Source organism: Carcharodon carcharias, chromosome 5, assembly GCF_017639515.1.
Source record: "Carcharodon carcharias isolate sCarCar2 chromosome 5, sCarCar2.pri, whole genome shotgun sequence".
In the NCBI taxonomy this organism is placed as follows: Eukaryota; Metazoa; Chordata; class Chondrichthyes; order Lamniformes; family Lamnidae; genus Carcharodon; species Carcharodon carcharias.
The window spans coordinates 74,127,741-74,145,776 of record NC_054471.1 but is presented as its reverse complement, the minus strand read 5'-3'; the positions used below and the strand labels follow the sequence as shown (position 1 = coordinate 74,145,776).

Below are 18,036 nucleotides of genomic sequence, written 5' to 3'. Positions count from 1 at the left end.
CAAAAGCATGTCAGAGGCTAGGAATCCTGCGGTGAGTAACTCACCTCCTGATACCCCAAAGCTTGTCCACCATCTACAAGGCAAAGTCAGGAGTGTGATTGAATAATCCCACTTGCCTGGATGAGTGTGGCTCCAACAACACTCAAGAAGCTTGACACCATTCAAGGCAAAGCAGCCCGCTTGATTAGCACCCCTTCCACAAATATTCACTCCCTCAACCACTGAAGAGCAGTGGCAGCATTGTGTGCCATCTACGAGATGCACCGCAGAAACTCACCAAGCCTCCTTCAACAGCACCTTCCAAACCCATGACCACTACCATCTAGAAGGACAAAGGCAGCAGATACATGAAAGTTCCCCTCCAAGCCACTCACCTTCCTGACATGGAAATATATCGCCCTTCCTTCACTGTTGCTGTGTCAAAATCCTGGAACTCCCTCCCTAACTGCACAGTGGGGGTACCAACACCACATGGACTGCAGCGGTTCAACAAGGCAGCCCACCACCACCTTCTCAAGAGCAATTAGGAATGGGCTATAAATGCTGGCCCAACCAGCGACGCCCACATCCTGTAACTAAATTTTTTAAAAGTTGTCCAGCTGGTTGCAGATACTGGAAGAAATGGCCCATCATGGAAAATGTAGAGATTGCTGCTGCCTATTTACCTTGTAATGAAGTAGTACACTTAAGGCTGGAAAAATTTCACAAGACACAGCTGTGGAGCTAACAGCATCTTGGCAGCGTCAGCCCTCCATAACGTTCTGTATTGACTCAGAGTGATATCATGCCTCTGGAGATGACTGATAAACACCATATTTTCCAGGAACCTTTGGCCTTCCACCTACCCTCTTTCCAGCCATCTCTCAGGGTGCAACCATGTAATTGAGCCTTGCACAGGATCCTCACAGCTACACACTAACATGGCAGAACAGTATGACTTGGAGGGAGCAGGCCAGCAGAGTAGTTTGTGTTTGGGAGCATAACATGCCATCTTGAAGTGACAGAAACAGATGTCAGGCTACTCTGCATTCATGCAGTCCCATGCCCCCCACACAACTCCAACACCAAACATTGCTGAACTAGAGAAAATGGTTCATGCATGTAGGCAGACATATATTGAGATCAACTGAAGCTGGAAGCCTTACATGCTCATGTTTTTTTTTTAATTGTCATGCTGGAATGTCACGAAGCAGCCAAGAAGTAGTCAAGAATCAGGAGGAGGAGCAGCATCCTGCTTCAGTGACCAGGACCTCCAACGCCTGGTCGAGGAGGGCCAAACACATCCACAGATGCTATGTGCAAGTGGCCAGAGCAACCTGCCCACAGTTTCAAAAGGAACATGACAAGAGATAGCTGTAGGGAGGGTGTTGGTCACAGAGTGCAAGGGAGCTGCCCTCAGCCAGACAGGAGTCAGACATCATAGAGGCTATGTGAAGATCTTTGGAGTGTCCTCACTGCATGTCGTCATCATTCTCCTGCAATCGAGCGACTATTAGAGCCTCTACTGCGTCTCCATGATGGGAGCATTATCACGGAGGGTATGTGCGCTGCCATAAGCCAGACTGGAGTCAAACGTTCATAGATGCAATGTGAGGATCTGTGGTGTCCCCTCAATGCATGTCGCCATCATCCTCCACAAATCCAGCAGCTATAAGAGCCTCCCAAGAGCACCTTTCTCACTGTCATTGTCACTTTTGAGAACCTCTTCAGCCTCATTACTGTCAACTTCCTCCTATTGGAGGAGACCTCCAGCTCCTGCATCTCGTCCTCAGCCAGCTCCTCTCCCCATTGCAGCGCCAGGTTCTAAAGGGCTCAGCAGGCAGCGACGGTACGTGACACTATATTGCAGGGCTCCACCAGACTGGTCCAGGCACCGGAACCTCATTATACCTTTGCTCTGCTGCAGTCTGAGGCCACCACACGGGTGTCATCAGCCATGTCCTCTGCGGGTAGCCCTTGTCCCATAGGAGCAAACCCTGCAGTTTCTGTGGACCCTGGAAGACATCAAGGATCTGTGACCAACTGAGTAAGTAGGAGTCATGGACACTCCCTGGAAACCATGCGCAGACCTGCAGGATGCGTTCGTGGTGTTTGCACACTAGCTACATTCAGCAAATGGAAGCCCTTGCAGTCGATATAGTTGACCCTTTGTTGCGATGGAGATCTGAGCGCCACGTGAGCGCTGTTGACCGCACCCTGCACCTGTGGGAAACCTGAGATCTAGGCAAATCTAACCACTCTTGCATCCTGGCTCTCTTGGTTGCAGGCGAAATGAACAAAATTGTGTGCCCACATGTGCATCCGTGACCTCCATCTTGTGGGTGAAGGCTTGTGATATCTCACAGAGCTCACCTGTAGAGCCCTGAAAGGAGCCACTGGCATAAAAATTGGACACTGCATTCACTTCCATGGCCATCGGCAGTGGATGCCCTCCATGTCCCCATGGCAGCAAATCCTGCAGTAGCTGGCAGATGTGACCGACCAGTTCCTTAGACATGTGCAGTCTTTGGCAACACTGGTTCTCGGTTATCTGCAAGAATGAAAGGTGGCGTCTATAGACCCTATGTCTAGCTAGCTGCCAACCAGTGATGACTCGCTGTGGCTGTTCAGCAACATGTGCGGGAGCCCAGCTGGCCCTTCATCCCGAGGGTGCAACTCCTCCCTCTGCACAGCCAGGTGCCTCCATCGCTCTCTTCTCCATTGTCTTCACTCTCTGTACGCCAAGAGGCACACAGCTGGTTCATCAGGCTCCATGCTCCTTACGTACTCCTCCTGCAGGATGAAAGAGAAAGGCCGTGTGTTACCTTGGGTGTACTAAGAACCTCTCTTGGTTAAGTCTAAAGGCCCCTTAACGCATCCCACCACTTGGATGGCCAGAGTTTAGTGCACAGCATGGCTGCCCGAAACCCCAACCACCTCTGCTCCACTCCACCTAACCAACTGGTGGCAGCCTTGCCCAATGGACTGCATGCTGCGCCCACAGCTCAGGCGCAGACATTCTCCTAACACACACTGCAAGACTGCACTGTTAGCTTGAACCATGGGGGCGACTGATCCAAACCGGGATGATGAAATTGCAAGGGGCTGTGAGCACCTCCACCAGTGACTGCTCCACAGCCAGCTTTAGCAAGGAGATTGTACAATGTGCCCTGTCATCCAACTGTTCTGCAGTCCACTAAAATGCTCATTAGTTTGAAGTCTGTGCCCAAGGGGTGAAAAGCTCCGGAGCACTTCGTGGCACTTGCATGCCTCTGCATTGCATGAGTGGGCAGATAAGCTAGAGGCCTGAGTCCACACATGTCAATATGGCTGCATCTGAACTGTCTCAGCTCCAGAGGAATTGTCACTTCATACAAGATTGACGTTTCGAGTCCTCATGACCCTTCAACAAAACTGTTGAACAGAACTTCTGTTGAAGGGTCATGAGGACTCGAAATGTCAACTGTGCTCTTCTCCACCGATGCTGCCAGACCTGCTGAGTTTTTCCAGGTATTTCTGTTTCTGTTTTTGTTTTGGATTTCCAGCATCTGCAATTTTTTGCTTTTACTTCATACAAGGTTTCCCTAATGCACTTCCCTTCCCTCACCACCCTGCAAGTGCTTGTTCACTACCTTCAACCACAGGGCAGCCCTTGCCCCCATGCCTCCAATATGCATCAGCCACAGGGAAACCCTTGCCCCCACCCCTAAGTTGCCTCAACCGCAGGGCATCCCTTCCCCTTCCCCAAAGTCACCTCAACCGCAGGGCAGCCCTTGCTCCTATCCCCAAGTCACCTCAACCGCAGGGCAGCCCTTGCCCCCATGCCTCCAACAGCCTCAACTTTGAAGTCCAATAGGTGACCCGGGCAAGCGCTGCACAACATTACTGTGTACTCACTTCCAAGTTCCCCTCAAAGTGAAACCCACCAAGTGCACGCCTTATGTATGCTGTTGTGAAAAAGGTCAGCACCGACATGGGTGGACAATCCAGCGGGGGGGAGATTATTCCGGCAGGCTGGCCTTATAATGATATGCAGATGTATTACAATGAGGTTCCTGATGTCCGATGGCAGGAAATGCAGCCCATCATTGACGGGCTTAGCAGACGATCGCAAACTGGTTCCACATCGTGAAACCAATTTTTGGCCTTCTCGCTATATTGTCCACTTGTGCCGCCAAGCACACCTGACAGCAGTGGGCACAGACGATTCCGCCCCACTGTCTATTTATTCTTTATGTTACTCCTTCAAAGCATTCACTAAGATGGGGAGTAATCTATAGGTCCCCAAACAGTAGTTTAGCAGGAGGGCACTATAAACCAGGAAACACTGGGAGCATGTAAGAAAGGCACGGCAATAATCATGGGTGATTTTAATATGCATATAGACTGGACAAATCAAATTGGCAAGGGTAGCCTTGAGGTAGAGTTCATAGAGTGTATTAGAGGTTGTTTCTTGGAGCAATATGTTGTGGAACCAACCAGGGAGCAGGCTATTCTGGATTTGGTTTTGTGTAATGAAATGGGATTTATTAATGATCTCATAGTAAAGGATCCCTTAGGGAAGAGTGATCATAACATGCTTGAATTTCAAATTCAGTTTGAGAGCGAGAAACTTGAGTCCCACACTAGTGTTCTGAAGTTAAACAAAGGTAACTACATAAGTATGAGGGCAGATTTGGCCCTAGTGGACTGGGCAGGAAGACTACAAGGTAGGACAGTTGATGGACAGTGGCAGATATTTAAGGAGATATTCAATCCCTCCCAAGTAGAATATATTCCAAAGTGGAAGAAAGATGGTAAGAGGGGGAAAAAGCATCCATGGTTAAGCAAGGAAGTTAAAGTTAACATAAAGGCAAAAACTAAGGCATACAAAATTGCAAAGGTCAGTGGCAGGCTGGAAGATTGGGAAACTCTTAAAGGTCAACAAAGGGTTACTAAAAAAATAAAAGAGCAAAGGTAAATTATGAAAGAAAACTAGTGCAAAATGTAAAAACTGATAGCAAAAGTTTCTACAGGTATATAAAAAGAAAGAGAGTAGCTAAAATGAATGTTGGTCCCTTGGAGGACGAGACTGGGGAGTTAATAGTGGGGAACGCAGAAATAGCACAGAGGCTTAATCAATATTTTGTCTCAGTTTTTACAGTGGAGGACACTAGTACCACCTTATAGTAACAGGTAGTACAGAGGGTATAGAGAAGGAGGAACTTAGACCAATCACAATCACTAGAGAAAAAATACTGAGCAAACTATTGGGATTAAAGGGTGACAAGCCCCCAGGACCTGATGGCCTTCATCCCAGGGTCTTAAAGGAAGTGGCAGCAGAGATAGTGGATGCATTGGCTATAATATTCCAAAATTCCTTGGATTCTGGAAAGGTTCCAGTGGATTGGAAAAATGCTAATATAACGCCCTTATTCAAAAAGATGGGGAGGCAGAAAGTAGGAAACTATAGACCAGTTAGTTTAACATCTGTCATTGGGAAATTGTTGGAATTTGTTATTAAGGAAGTAGTAATGGGGCATTTGGAAAGTCAAAATGCAATCCATCAGAGTTAGCATGGTTTTATGAAGAGTAAATTGTGTTTGACTAATTTGCTAGAGTTCTTTGAAGATGTGACAAGCAAAGTGGATATTGGGGATCCTGTAGATGTGGTATATCTGGACTTCCAAAAGACCTTTGATAAGGTGCCGTACAAAAGATTAATACACAAGATAAGATCACGCGGAGTTAGGGGTAATATACTAGCTTGGACAGAAGATTGGCTAACCAACAAAAAGCAGAGAGTCAGGATAAATGGGTCTTTTTCTGGAGGGCAAGCTGTAACTAGTGGCGTGCCACAGGGTTCGTTCTTTGGGCCCCAACTATTTACAATCCATATTAATGACTTGGATTCAGGGATAGGAGGTACCATAGCTAAATTTGCAGATGACACCAAAATAGGTGGGAGAGTAAGTTGCAATGAAGAAATAAGAAATTTACAAATGGATATGGAGAGGTTAGGTGAATGGACCAAATTTTGGCAGATGGAGTTTAACGTGGATAAGTGTGAGGTTATCCAGTTTGGTCGGAAGAATAAAAAGGCGACTTATTATTTAAATGGAGAGAAACTTCAGAATGCTTCAGTGCAGAGGGATCTGGGTGTCCCCGTGCATGAATCGCTGAAAGCTAGTCTGCAGGTACAGAAGGTAATAAGGAAGGCAAATGGAATTTTGGCATTTATTGTAAAAAGGAATAGAGTATAAAAATAGGGAAGTGTTGTTGCAACTGTACAAGGCATTGGTGAGACCACACCTGGAGTACCGTGCACAGTTTTGGTCTCCTTACTTAAGGAAGTTTTTGCTTACATTGGAGGCGGTTCAGAGGAGGTTCATTAGACTGATTCCAGAGATGCGGGGTTTGTCTTATGAGGACAGATTGTGCAGTTTACTCGCTAGGGTTTAGAAGGATGAGAGGATATCTAATTGAGGTATATAAGATGCTAAAGGGGATAGGCAAAGTAGACGTGAAGTGGATGTTTCCCCTTGTGGGGCATTCTAGAACAACAGGCCATAGTTTTAGGCTAAGGGGCGGTAGATTTAAATCAGAGATGAGGAGAAATTACTTTTCTCAAAGGGTCGTGAATCTGTAGAATTCACTACCTCAGAGTGCGGTGGATGCGGGGATGCTGAATAAATTTAAGGAGGAGATGTACAGATTTTTAATTAGTAACAGGTTGAAAGGTTAGGGGGAGAGGGCGGGAAATTGGAGCTGAGGTCGAAATGAGATCAGCCATGATCGTATTGAATGGCAGGGCAGGCTCGAGGGGCTGAATTGCCTACTCCTGTTCCTAGTTCTTATGTTCTATGGGTCAAGCATAACTTTCCCTTTTGTAATCTGTTCTGCTTTTTATTATTTCTTGGTATCTAGACAAGCATTCAGTAAGATTGATCAAGTATGACCTTTTCTTTTGAAATGTATGCTGAATATTTATTATATTTTTAGTTTCTGGATGCTTTTCTGTTATTTCAATGAATGAAAAGATACAGATGGGTTACATTTTGCTGTCAGCTGCACAGCAATGTTATTCGCCACTGACATTGAATCAAAGTACACACCTAGCATCACATTTTCAGGCATACGCTTTCAATATAAGAAAATGCTGAGAGGAGAAGAGGGAGTGGGGGGCAAAAAGGTTGGAGACAGAGAAATACAGCATGTTCTGTCATAAAACCTAATGGCCCTAACCTTTTATATTTGTCCCTCCATGTGTATAGGTGGTCTGCAGTAGTCCAATTGCAATTTCCCATGGAAAAACCTAGATCAGATTAAGTTTGTGATGGCATAATTCTGACCAAAATGCTTGAAATTTGTTCTGAGTGAAAACCATGCCAGTGCTGCAACTGCCACATGGTCAAGACAGAAATTTGATTGAAAGGTGGAGGCAGGTCAAGCTCTGCTGGGAAGAAAAGGGACACATTGTCGGGGGTGCTGCTGCCAACATTGGTGACCAGGGAAATGGAGCCTTCGGGGACCCAGCTGGACTCCCCATACCCATGGGCCAGTCGGAGCACCCCTTGCAACCTCTTGTCCTCCAGACCCCGCACACCCCTGTGCCTCTGACTGTCTGCATTTCCACGCCTGCCAGACCCTCTGTACCCCAGTGCCTGCTGTACTCCTGTACCCATGGAGCAGCCAAATTGCCCTGCACCTCTGTGCCTGCCAGACAACCACACCCACAGGTCCACTGAACTCCCCCTGCATACATGGACCCCGCACCTACATGCCTGCCAGACCCCCTGCACCCCCATGCCATACCACCACACCTATGGGCCCACCAGATTTCCCGCATCTCTGTGCCTGCCAGGCGACCACACTTACGGACCTACCAGATCCCCTGCACCATTGGGCCACCCCGCACCCATGGGCTCGATTAATCCTCTGCACCTCCATTCCCACTGGGACCCCACACCCTTAGGCCCGCCAGAACCCCTGCACCCATGGTCCTAGTAGAACCCCCGCACTCTCGAGCCTAACCGACTGCCCCCCCCGCAACACCCCATCCTATTTGACCTACAGACCCTCCCTCTCTCAACTCCACCTGGGCCTGTGGGACTACCCATCCGCAATTCTCTAATGCAAGACACGGGACAGCAGCACAAACTCTACAATAATCGCGTAAAATACAGGGCAGTTCGTCACCTGGGTGGAAGCTCGTGAAAGAGTCTGTGCAATCTGATAACACAGAACTATCTGGCAAAGTTCAATGACCAGCTCATGGGCATGCAAAAGATGGGGATAACTAATCTGATATCAGACATATGTGACACACAGAATGCAAGGGACCAAAAGGAGAATAACAGTGTCTAGACTTCAGCCAGTCAGTTCCCAGTTAAGTCAACTGTTTCCAGTAAATCACAATTGGCCACAGCCAATGTTGATTGACAAGATCAGGTGCCAACTGATTTCCAGTTGGATCTTCCACAAAATTGTTCTGGTTGCTCCCAGTGTGTGCCTGTTATTCCGGTTAGATACTGGTATTATACAGTTGCAGTTTTCAAGCGGTTTCAATTGATTTTTCCTCAGTCTGAAGAGGGTAAGGTTCTCCTCAGGCATTGACTTCAGTGAAGTCTAGCTGTACTATGGGCAAAAGTGACAAGTAGTTCTGGTTGTAGCTTATAAGGCACCGCACTTCAGAAACTCTCTAAATAAGGCTGCTTCTGCGAAAAGGCATTAAATCAGATTTAATATGATTCATTTTACAGAAGACTCTTTAACATAATTAGTAGGCAGTTAGTCCTAATTCACGCTGGTTCCATACTTGTGATTTAAAGCTGCAGCCCTGCAATACTACTAGTGAACCCTCAGGAGTAATGCTGCTGGATAGCCCAGCACAACTTCTGGATTTACGCACTACAATGCACACTCTGGAAGTTGCTGGACTGCTCTGCAACCTAATAACCGCGAACATCAAACATGTTACCTTTATTGACACCATGAATTTCAGACCAAGGTCTTTTCTATCACTGACACTCAGCTTCAGCTCTATAGTCTAGCCAATAGTTCAGTGGACCATACCTCCCTTTCTAAATACAGGAATCAAATTAGCTGTTCTCCAGTTCCTTTTTATATATATTTATGCAATGGTGTCTTTACTATTATCCTATAACACATTTTAATATGCAAGGATGCAATCAATCCATACTAGGGATTTTACCCTATCTTAAGTATGATTAGTTTATCAATTATTTCCCTTTTTCTAGTTTAAATGTCTCTTTTGCATCCTTTTTGGAAAGCAAAGACATGACAATTAGAGTGCTATCTTTAACCTTAAATGATTACTGTAGATTAGACTATAATGGAAACATTTGATATCTAAGCAGTTTTGTTGAAAAGTTTTTCCCATTTGAATGTTTACTAACAGGTAATCAGTAAAAAAATAATTTTGATGCTCTTTAATCATTTGTCCAAATTAGGACTATTAGATATTGAAGTCAGAATTTCTTAAATAACCTTAATTATATGACACATTTACTAACATTGCAAGTGAGTCCTCTTAGTAATACTGATTTCTATTTCTTTTGAAAAGGGTGACAAGGGTGTAACAGGAGAACGAGGAATGCCAGGACAGCAGGTAACGTCTGATTCATGTTTTCCTTTGCTTGTAATTTATTTTCCTTTGTATGTCTTCATATGCCTTTTCATATTCATATTAAAATGTTTTTGACTTAGATTTGTTTAAAAATTCCCACAGAAAATAGCAACGATCTCACACAATGTTCAAGGTAATTACAAAAGCAGAATACTGCAGATGCTAGAAATCTGAAATAGCGTTTTCTAATTTTACAACAACTAATATTTATATCGCACCTTTAATGTAATAAAATGTCCATGCTGGTTAGATACAGTAGCAGTTTTCAACCAGTTTCAACTGATTTTTCTTTCTGGGAACTTCAGTCTGATTCTCTCCAGGCATCCACTTCAGCAAAGCCTAGCCACACTATGTATTGTGGGCAAAAGTGACAGGCAGTTTTGATTGTGGCTTACAAGTCGCTGCACCTTAAAAGTTCTCTAAACAAGGCTGCTTCAATGAAAAATGATTAAATCAGATTTAATATTCATTTTAGAGAAGGCTTCAAAGCCTTATAAACCAAAGAAACGTTATAAACCAAAATAATATATCAAGCCATATTCAGTAACGTTATGGCAGATGGCCAAAAGCTTGGTCAAAGAAGTGGGTTAGAAGGAGCGTCATAAAAAAAAAGAGATGCAGGCCAAGATTGAATCCATAAGCAGTGGCTTTGCCCACCATCTAGAAATTCAGGGACAGGCCTTCCTCTGCCGGCGTGAGATACCATGACAGTTTTGAATGGCTCAGGAAATTAGTTGCCCCCATGAGGCAGGATATCCCACCTCCAAGAGCTGCCAGGCAATCAGTGAGAAAGTGAGTGTCAGGCAATGACCATCTCCAACAAGAGAGAATCCAGTCTTCGCCCCTTGATATTCAATGGCGTTACCATCACTGAATCCCTCTCTATCAACATTCTGGGGGTTACCATTGACCAGAAACAGAACTGGACTAGTCATATACATACTGTAGCTACAAGAGCAGGTCAGAGGCTAGGAATCGTGCGATGAGTAACTCACCTCCTCACTCCCCAAAGCCTGTCCTCCATCTACAAGGCACAAGTCAGGAGTGTGATGGAATACTCCACACTTGCCTGGATGAGTGCAGCTCCCACAACACTCCAGAAGCTTGACACCGTCCAGGACAAAGCAGCCGCTTGATTGACACCACATCCACAAACATTCACTCCCTCCACCACCGACGCACAGTAGCAGCAGTGTATCTACAAGATGTGCAGCAGGAATTCACCAAGGCTCCTTCAATAGCACCTTCCAAACCCATGACCACTACCATCTTGAAGGACAAGGACAGCAGATTTATGGGAACACCGCCACCTGGAAGTTCCCCTCCAAGTCACTCACCATCCTGAGTTGGAAGTATATCGCCGTTCCTTCACTGTTGCTGAGTCAAAATCCTGGAACTCTCTTCTTAACAGCACAGTGGGTGTGCCTATACCACATGGACTGTGGGGGTTCCAGAAGGAAGCTCAACCACCACCTTCTCGAGGGCAATGAAGGATGGGCAATAAATGCTGCCAGCCAGCGAAGCTCACATCCCATGAATGAATAATACTAAAAAGTCTTCAGTCTCAGCAGCCCAGCCATGAGCAGTGGTCACTGCTTAGACTTCACCCAGACCCAAACTCAGCCAGCAGTGGAGGCCTGGAGTTCAGGTAAATGGCACAGGCTCACCAGGACCAGTCAGACAGGCCCTGGGGCTGGGGTTTGGGGCAGGGGAGTGCGGGGAGCAAAGATCTGAGGCCATGGACGACAAAGCAGAGGCAGTCCTTTCTGCTGATGGTCCTCTGTGAGGCACAGGATGCCCGAGCAGGAGGGAACACCCACCACCCCCCTGCCCACAGTCAGGTCTCACCATGTGATGGCACGAAGAGGCCCATGGCTTTCCCAGAGCCCAGTTTATTAAGCGGCGATTTATAGCCTCTTCCTAGCTCTGTTAGCATTTTGCCTCTGTCAGAGGTGCTCGCCACCCTGTGGGGAGACCACTAATTAAACCTTGGCGGCCTCCCAGCAGACTCTCGGGGAGAGATGGGGCCCTCCATTTTGAGTACCCCATGGACCAGGGAGGGTTCCTCTAGTAGAAATGGCCACCCCCCAGTAGCATTGGCATCTCCTGTCCTCAGAGAGACCTATCCTTCTCTGATTGTTGGGGCATGCTTGCTTGGCTCGAGTATCCCGCAACCCCACTTATTTGTCTTCAGGGACATCTCAGTCATTGAGTTGCCCTCTCCTCACTACTGAAGCTGCTCAGCTGCCGGCTCTCTGATTTGTTGAGCAGCTCTTAAAGGTGGGCTACTATGGTGGCAGCGACTTTATTGACCACTGCCCACAAAACGCTACCCCAGGGTCCCTCGCCAGCCAAAGGGGCCTTGCCTCCCACTAATGACTCCAGCAGTGGGACTTCTGAGCCCTGCATAAAATTCAGCCACAACATTACAAACAGTCTGGTTTAGTCTCAGACAGTTGCCCAGTTGAGTGATAGAGCCAGTCATTCGGGAACAGAGTTTGGAATGGGGACTGAATGCAATGGTTTTGGTCTGCCCAATAATTAATTGGAAGAAATTGGATGTCAAACAAGGAGGCTGATAATTTAGAGTCAGTGGAGGAGTCAAGAGTGGTGGCAATGACTTAGAGCTGAGTGTCATCAGTAAACTAATGCTGTGTTTTCAGATGTTGTGACCATGGGAAGCATGTAAATGAGAAATAGGGACCAAGAATAAAAGTTTTGGGGGACATCAAAGGGAGCAGGTGGCAAAGTCATTGCAAGTGATTTAATTAGAAATACAGATTGAAAATCCAAATTTATTCAAACTGGAATAGTTAGCGTGGAAAACAAGAGAGAATTCAGATTAAACAGATTTGGTACTAAAATAATTACTGTTTATTTTCAGTGTTACAATTAACAAAGGAACTGTATCAAGTTCTTATATTGTAATTGACCTGGAGGTGGGAGTAGTGATTTAAAATGATTGAGACCTGCCCTCTGGATTCAATTTGATAGGAATTCAATCATCCTAACTGATTAATTAATTAATACTTTAATTAAAAAGCATAATAATGGTGCACCAACATAATAAAACTTTTTAAATCATGTGGTATTTAGGTGGAAAATTTTAATAAAATTACTTTGCCATTCATTATGCAATATGGTTAGTGAGGAGGAGTGAATTCGCACCCCTTTATTCAACCTCCTCGGTTGGTCACAACAAAGAATTTTAAATTTCTTTTCCCCATGGATGTCCTTTTCAAATCCAAATATATTTTTACAGTCTATGCAGTGAACAATAAAGAGCCAATCAACGTGATTTTCTTGAGTCAAAGAAAGAGAGGGTTTATTAGCCACCAAACCTAATAAAAAACATGACACACACACACCCACACACACACATATACATACACACGTGGCTATCAGAAATAAGGAACGTTGTAGACTGCAGAGTTAGTGTTTTACATAACGTAAGAGAGAAAGAGTTTCCTTACTGCCCCATTAGCGCCTTCTCCATATTCCTCTGCTTCTGCTTGGCAAACCTAGTTCTTAAAGTCCTGCTGGCTGTATGTTAAAAAGGAATTTGATTACCATGCCTGCTGTAGTATTTTTGTAGAACAAGTAATCACATTTTTCTGTTTCATCTCAGAAACATTTGACACATTTAAAGATAGTAGAAACCAACTGGAAATGGGGTTCTTTCATCCTCCACAGAGGGCTTGTGTGTCTGTTGGTTATATACATAAGAAACATAAGAAATAGGAACAGAAGTAGACCACTTGGACCATTGAGCCTGCTTCTCCTTTCATTAAGATCACGGCTGATCTGCTTGTGTTTTGAATTCCACATTAACATCTACCCCTGATAACCTTTGATTCCCTTGCCTAACAAGAATCTATCTACCACTGCCTTAAAAATATTCAGTGACCTCGCCTCCACTGCCCTCTAAGATATAGAGTTCCAAAGTCGCACAAATCAGGCTGGCTGGTAGTTCCCCATTGTCTTGATAGGATTACAGTTGATTAAAGTCTAGCACTTTGCGAAAACTGCTCACTATTTCAGGATCATCCTGGGATGCAAAGATAATCTCTGGGTTACAATCAATATTGCAAATCACCTTGTTAAAGCCCTTTTCCCATGTGTCCTCCACTCTCACCTCCAACAATAAGTGCAAGAGGCTAATGGAGTTCCTTGTAACTAAGATTGAGATCATCCAACCAGTTGCCACTGCTGCTTTCTTCCCTTCCAGTAGCCCACCAGACCAAACATCCTCTAAAGCTCCCCTCCCAAACTCGCATTTTTCTCTAGTTTCTCTCCTATCTCCCCCCATGCCCTCTGCAACCTCATTTTGTTCATGAGACCCACCACCTGGCCCTTCGACCCTTTTTCCACTAAACCGCTGACTACCAATTTCGCTTCCTGGTCCCCATCTTAACTGATAATATTAACAGTTCTCTCTCTTCAGCTGCTGTCCCTCTCTCCTTTAAATTTGCCATCATCAACACTCTCCTCAAAAACCAGACTTTGACCCTGATCTCTCTCCTCTCCTCCACTGTTGCTAAATTGTCAGTCTGGTTGTCTGACATCCAGTACTGGATGAGCAGAAATTTCTTCCAACTATGTATTGTGAAGAGGTCCCCACTGCAGACTTCATTCCCTAGGTACCAATTCCAACCCTCTCCCTGACAACTGTCTGAGGCTGAACCAGTCTTCTTGCAGCCTTGGTGTCATATTTGACCCCGAGATGATCTCCGACTACATAGCCACTCCATCTGTAAAACTCTCTATTTCTTCCTTCATAATAGCACTCACTTACACCTTTGTTTCAGTTCATCTGCTGCTGGAACATTCATCCATGCCTTTGTTAGCTCTAGATTTGTCTATTCAAATCTACTTCCAGCTGGCATCCCACACCCTACCCTCTGTAAACTTGAGGTCATCTAAAGTTCTTACTCACACCAAGTTCTGTTCATCCATCATCCTCTTCTTGCTAATCTATTTTAGCTCCCGGTCAAGCAATGCCTCCATTTTTAAATTCTCATCCTTGCTTTCAAATCCCTCCATGACCTCCCACTCCCTTCCACTCCCTTTCTCTGTAATATTCTCCAACACCATAACCCTTCGAGATATCTGCTCTCATCCAATTTCAGCGTCTTGAAATCACCTATTTTAATTCCTCTACAATTGGTGACCATGCCTTTAGCTATCCAGGCCCTAAGCTCTGGAATTCCCTCCCTAAGCCTCTCCATATCTCTACCACTCTTTCCTCTTTTAAGATGTTCCTTAAAACTTCAACCAAGATTTTGGTTATCCCCTATGTGGTTTGCTGTTAAATTTTACTTTATAACACTACAATGAAGCACCCTGAAACCTTTTATTATGTTAAAGCACTATATTAATAGAAATTGTGTATTCTATAGGCACAAATTAAATTACTGTTGAGGATCTTACCCAGCCTGCCAGTGTGTTTATCACAGTTTTCAATAGAAATGGCCAGAAGATTACAGCAAGTATGGATTGCCAATAAGCACTACTACCAGATGCAAGAATTCACAAAGTTATCTCCACATTCCGGACAGTGCCTATAAACATGATCAAATAACTGGTTACTGATAATAAAGTGGGACTTTTTCCTCCTTGTACTAACATAGGGTTATTATCCTGGAGTGTTATAGGACTGATTAAGTGTACCTTAATACCAGAAGAATTATTTAACCATTGATGTGTGGTTGGATGTACTATACATGAGTATTTTTAAGTACCTAATTCTCATTAGGAATATAGATACAATGGTAAGCCATTCAAAACTTGAGTCCGTTTGTGGAGTGTTTTATCACTTCTTAACAATTAAGAATACACACATGCACACACACACACGCACACCCACACACATACACAAATACACCTATCTGCTTCTGAACCCCAACTTCCTGTGTAAAAAACAGAATGTTCCTTTATTTCTTATTCTACACCAGAGGGCAATACATCTGGGACTTAGCATACTCTACTGTCAGTTTTTTATATAACACTTCTTTTTAACTAAAATGTCCTTTTACAAAAAAGCATAAATGTTAACCACAAACATCACATTTCCTCCCCCTTTAGCCAGGAATAGGTCAGGTGGTTTGCAGATTCGCTTTGGTCTAGAGAGGAGTGTTGGCTTAAGTATCTTAGTTTGTTTGCTTAGAAATGGAAGATTCTGCTGTTCCGCTTGTTTTTGTTCAGATTCAACAGTTGCAGCTACAGGTGCTACAGGTTTGTCAGCTGAATCAAGCCAGGTTTCACCAACTGGAGTGAATGTTTCCCAAAAATCTTTCACTGTGACTGCAACCCTGGAAATTTGGTTCCTTGGATTTGGCTTCTCTAATCTAGCCAGTGTGTCTGTTCCAGATTCCATTGGAAGATTCAACATCATAGGTCAGTGATTCTTGACACTTGATTATTCTTCCCAGGAGCCACTTTGGTGTTCCACAGTAATTTCGGACCCAAACAGATTGATCCAGATTAAACTCACAAGCTGGTTTACTTGTTTCATGTGATTTTTTTTTTACTGATCAAGCTGCCTTGAACCAATCTTTCCTTTCAAATCCACACACAGCAAATCCATCCTGGTATCTTCCAAACACCAGCTCAGCAGGAGATATGCCTGTTGTTGAATGTGGAGTGTTATAATACATCATCAAAAAGCTCTTCAACTTCAACCTCCAATCTGTTTGCATCCTCACCTTCAATATGGCCATTTTGAATGTCTGGACAAAGCACTCTGCTTCACCATTTGAGGATGGGTGGTATGGCGAGATGAGAATCTGCTTGATCCCATTATTTTTCAGGAATGTTAGAAATTCACATGATGTGAACTGTGTGCCATTGTCAGATACTATCTGCTCTGGCAATTCAAAAGTAGTGAACACATTCTGGAGAGCATCAATGGTCTTTGTTGAAGTAGTCAACTTCATGGGAATAACATGAGGCCATTTTGTGCAGGCATCCACCATAATCAGGAGCTTATGTCCGAGAAGTGGCCCACATGAAGTCTCTGCCATGAGTGGTCAAGCCAAGAACATGGATGTAATGGGGCAAGTGTAGGAGAAGACTTCATTTCTTGGCATGGAAGGCAATAACTGACCATGCCTTCATTGTCTTTATCCAGGTGTGGCCACCATACATGTAGACAAGCTAATGCTTTCATTTTGACAACTCCCATGTGACTGAGGTGAAGTTCTTCTAACACTCGTGTTTGGAATTTTAGAGGAGTAACAACTCTGATTCCCCGTAACAAACCAGCGTCTTGCAGAGTCAGCTCAAATCTACACGTGTAGTAATGTTTAAGCTCAGTAGTCACTTCTTGAGGTACACACCAACCCTTCTGTGTGTACAGGTAAACTTTGGAGAGCACAGCATCCCTTTGCATTTCAAGTCAAATTTGATCCACTTTAACAGATAACATGGCTATCTGGTTCACATTGAAAGCAGTGACTTCACTTCGGGTTGTGGAGCTGTGGTGTAACGGAAGTCTGAAAAGTGCATCTGCATTTCCATGATTCTCAGTCGAGCAAAATGTAGTTTCGTCCTGGTAAGCAGATAAGATCAGTGCCCACCTTTGTAGGCATGTAGCAGCAAGTGTCGGGGTTTGTGACTTCGGGCTAAGCAACCAGGTCAAAGGCCTGTGGTCTGTATTAACATGAATTTATGCCCACACAAATATTGGTGGAACTTCTTGACTCCATAGATTAATCCAAGAGCTTCCTTCTCAACTTGGACATAATTTTGTTCTGCCTTGGGCAATGTGCATGAGGCATATGCAATGGGCCTTTCACTGCTATCAGGAAATGTGTGGGAGATGACAGCTCCAATACCATATACAGATATATCACAAACTAGGCTGACAGGCAACTTTTCATTTAAGTGTGCCAGGATTTTAGCAGAAGTGAGCTCTTGCTTGAGCTCCTTGAAACTTTCCTGAAAGGCTTGTAACCAATTCCATTTTGCATTCTTCTTCAGCAGATTATTCAGTGGTTCTGTCTTGGTAGCCAAACTGGAAATGAATTTGCCGTAGTAATTCACAAGTCCCAAAAACAAACAAAGCTCCTTAACTTTTTTGGGCTGTGGTGCATTCACCACTGCCTCCAACTTTCTGGGTGAGGTTGAGAGGCCAATTTCATCGATCACATGTCCAAGGTACTCCACTAAGGGCTTCAGGAATGAGCATTTGGATTTCTTACTGTGGATGCCCTATTTTTCCAGTCTACGCAGGATCCTGCCTAGGTTCTCTAAATGAGTTTGGAGGTTTTTCCCAGTGATGAGCATGTCGTCTTGGAAGCAGATTACACCAGGGAGGCACTGCAGTATCTTGTCCACGGCCTGCTGGAATAAGGCTGGTGATGATACAATTCCAAATGGTAGTCATCTATATTGATATACACCTTTGTGTGTGTTGATTGTTGTATACT

The 18,036-nt window shown here is 44.6% G+C and overlaps 1 protein-coding gene across 2 annotated transcripts in view; it reads left to right on the top strand.

Annotated features, from left to right (window-relative positions):
- Positions 1-18,036, top strand: part of LOC121278460 (collagen alpha-1(XXI) chain-like) — a 468,271-nt gene that overhangs the window by 392,492 nt on the left and 57,743 nt on the right. For both annotated transcript variants that reach the window (XM_041188910.1, XM_041188909.1), the window contains one exon: positions 9,545-9,589. In XM_041188910.1, the coding sequence (XP_041044844.1) occupies positions 9,545-9,589 (45 nt within the window). The remainder of the gene's footprint in view (positions 1-9,544; positions 9,590-18,036) is intronic.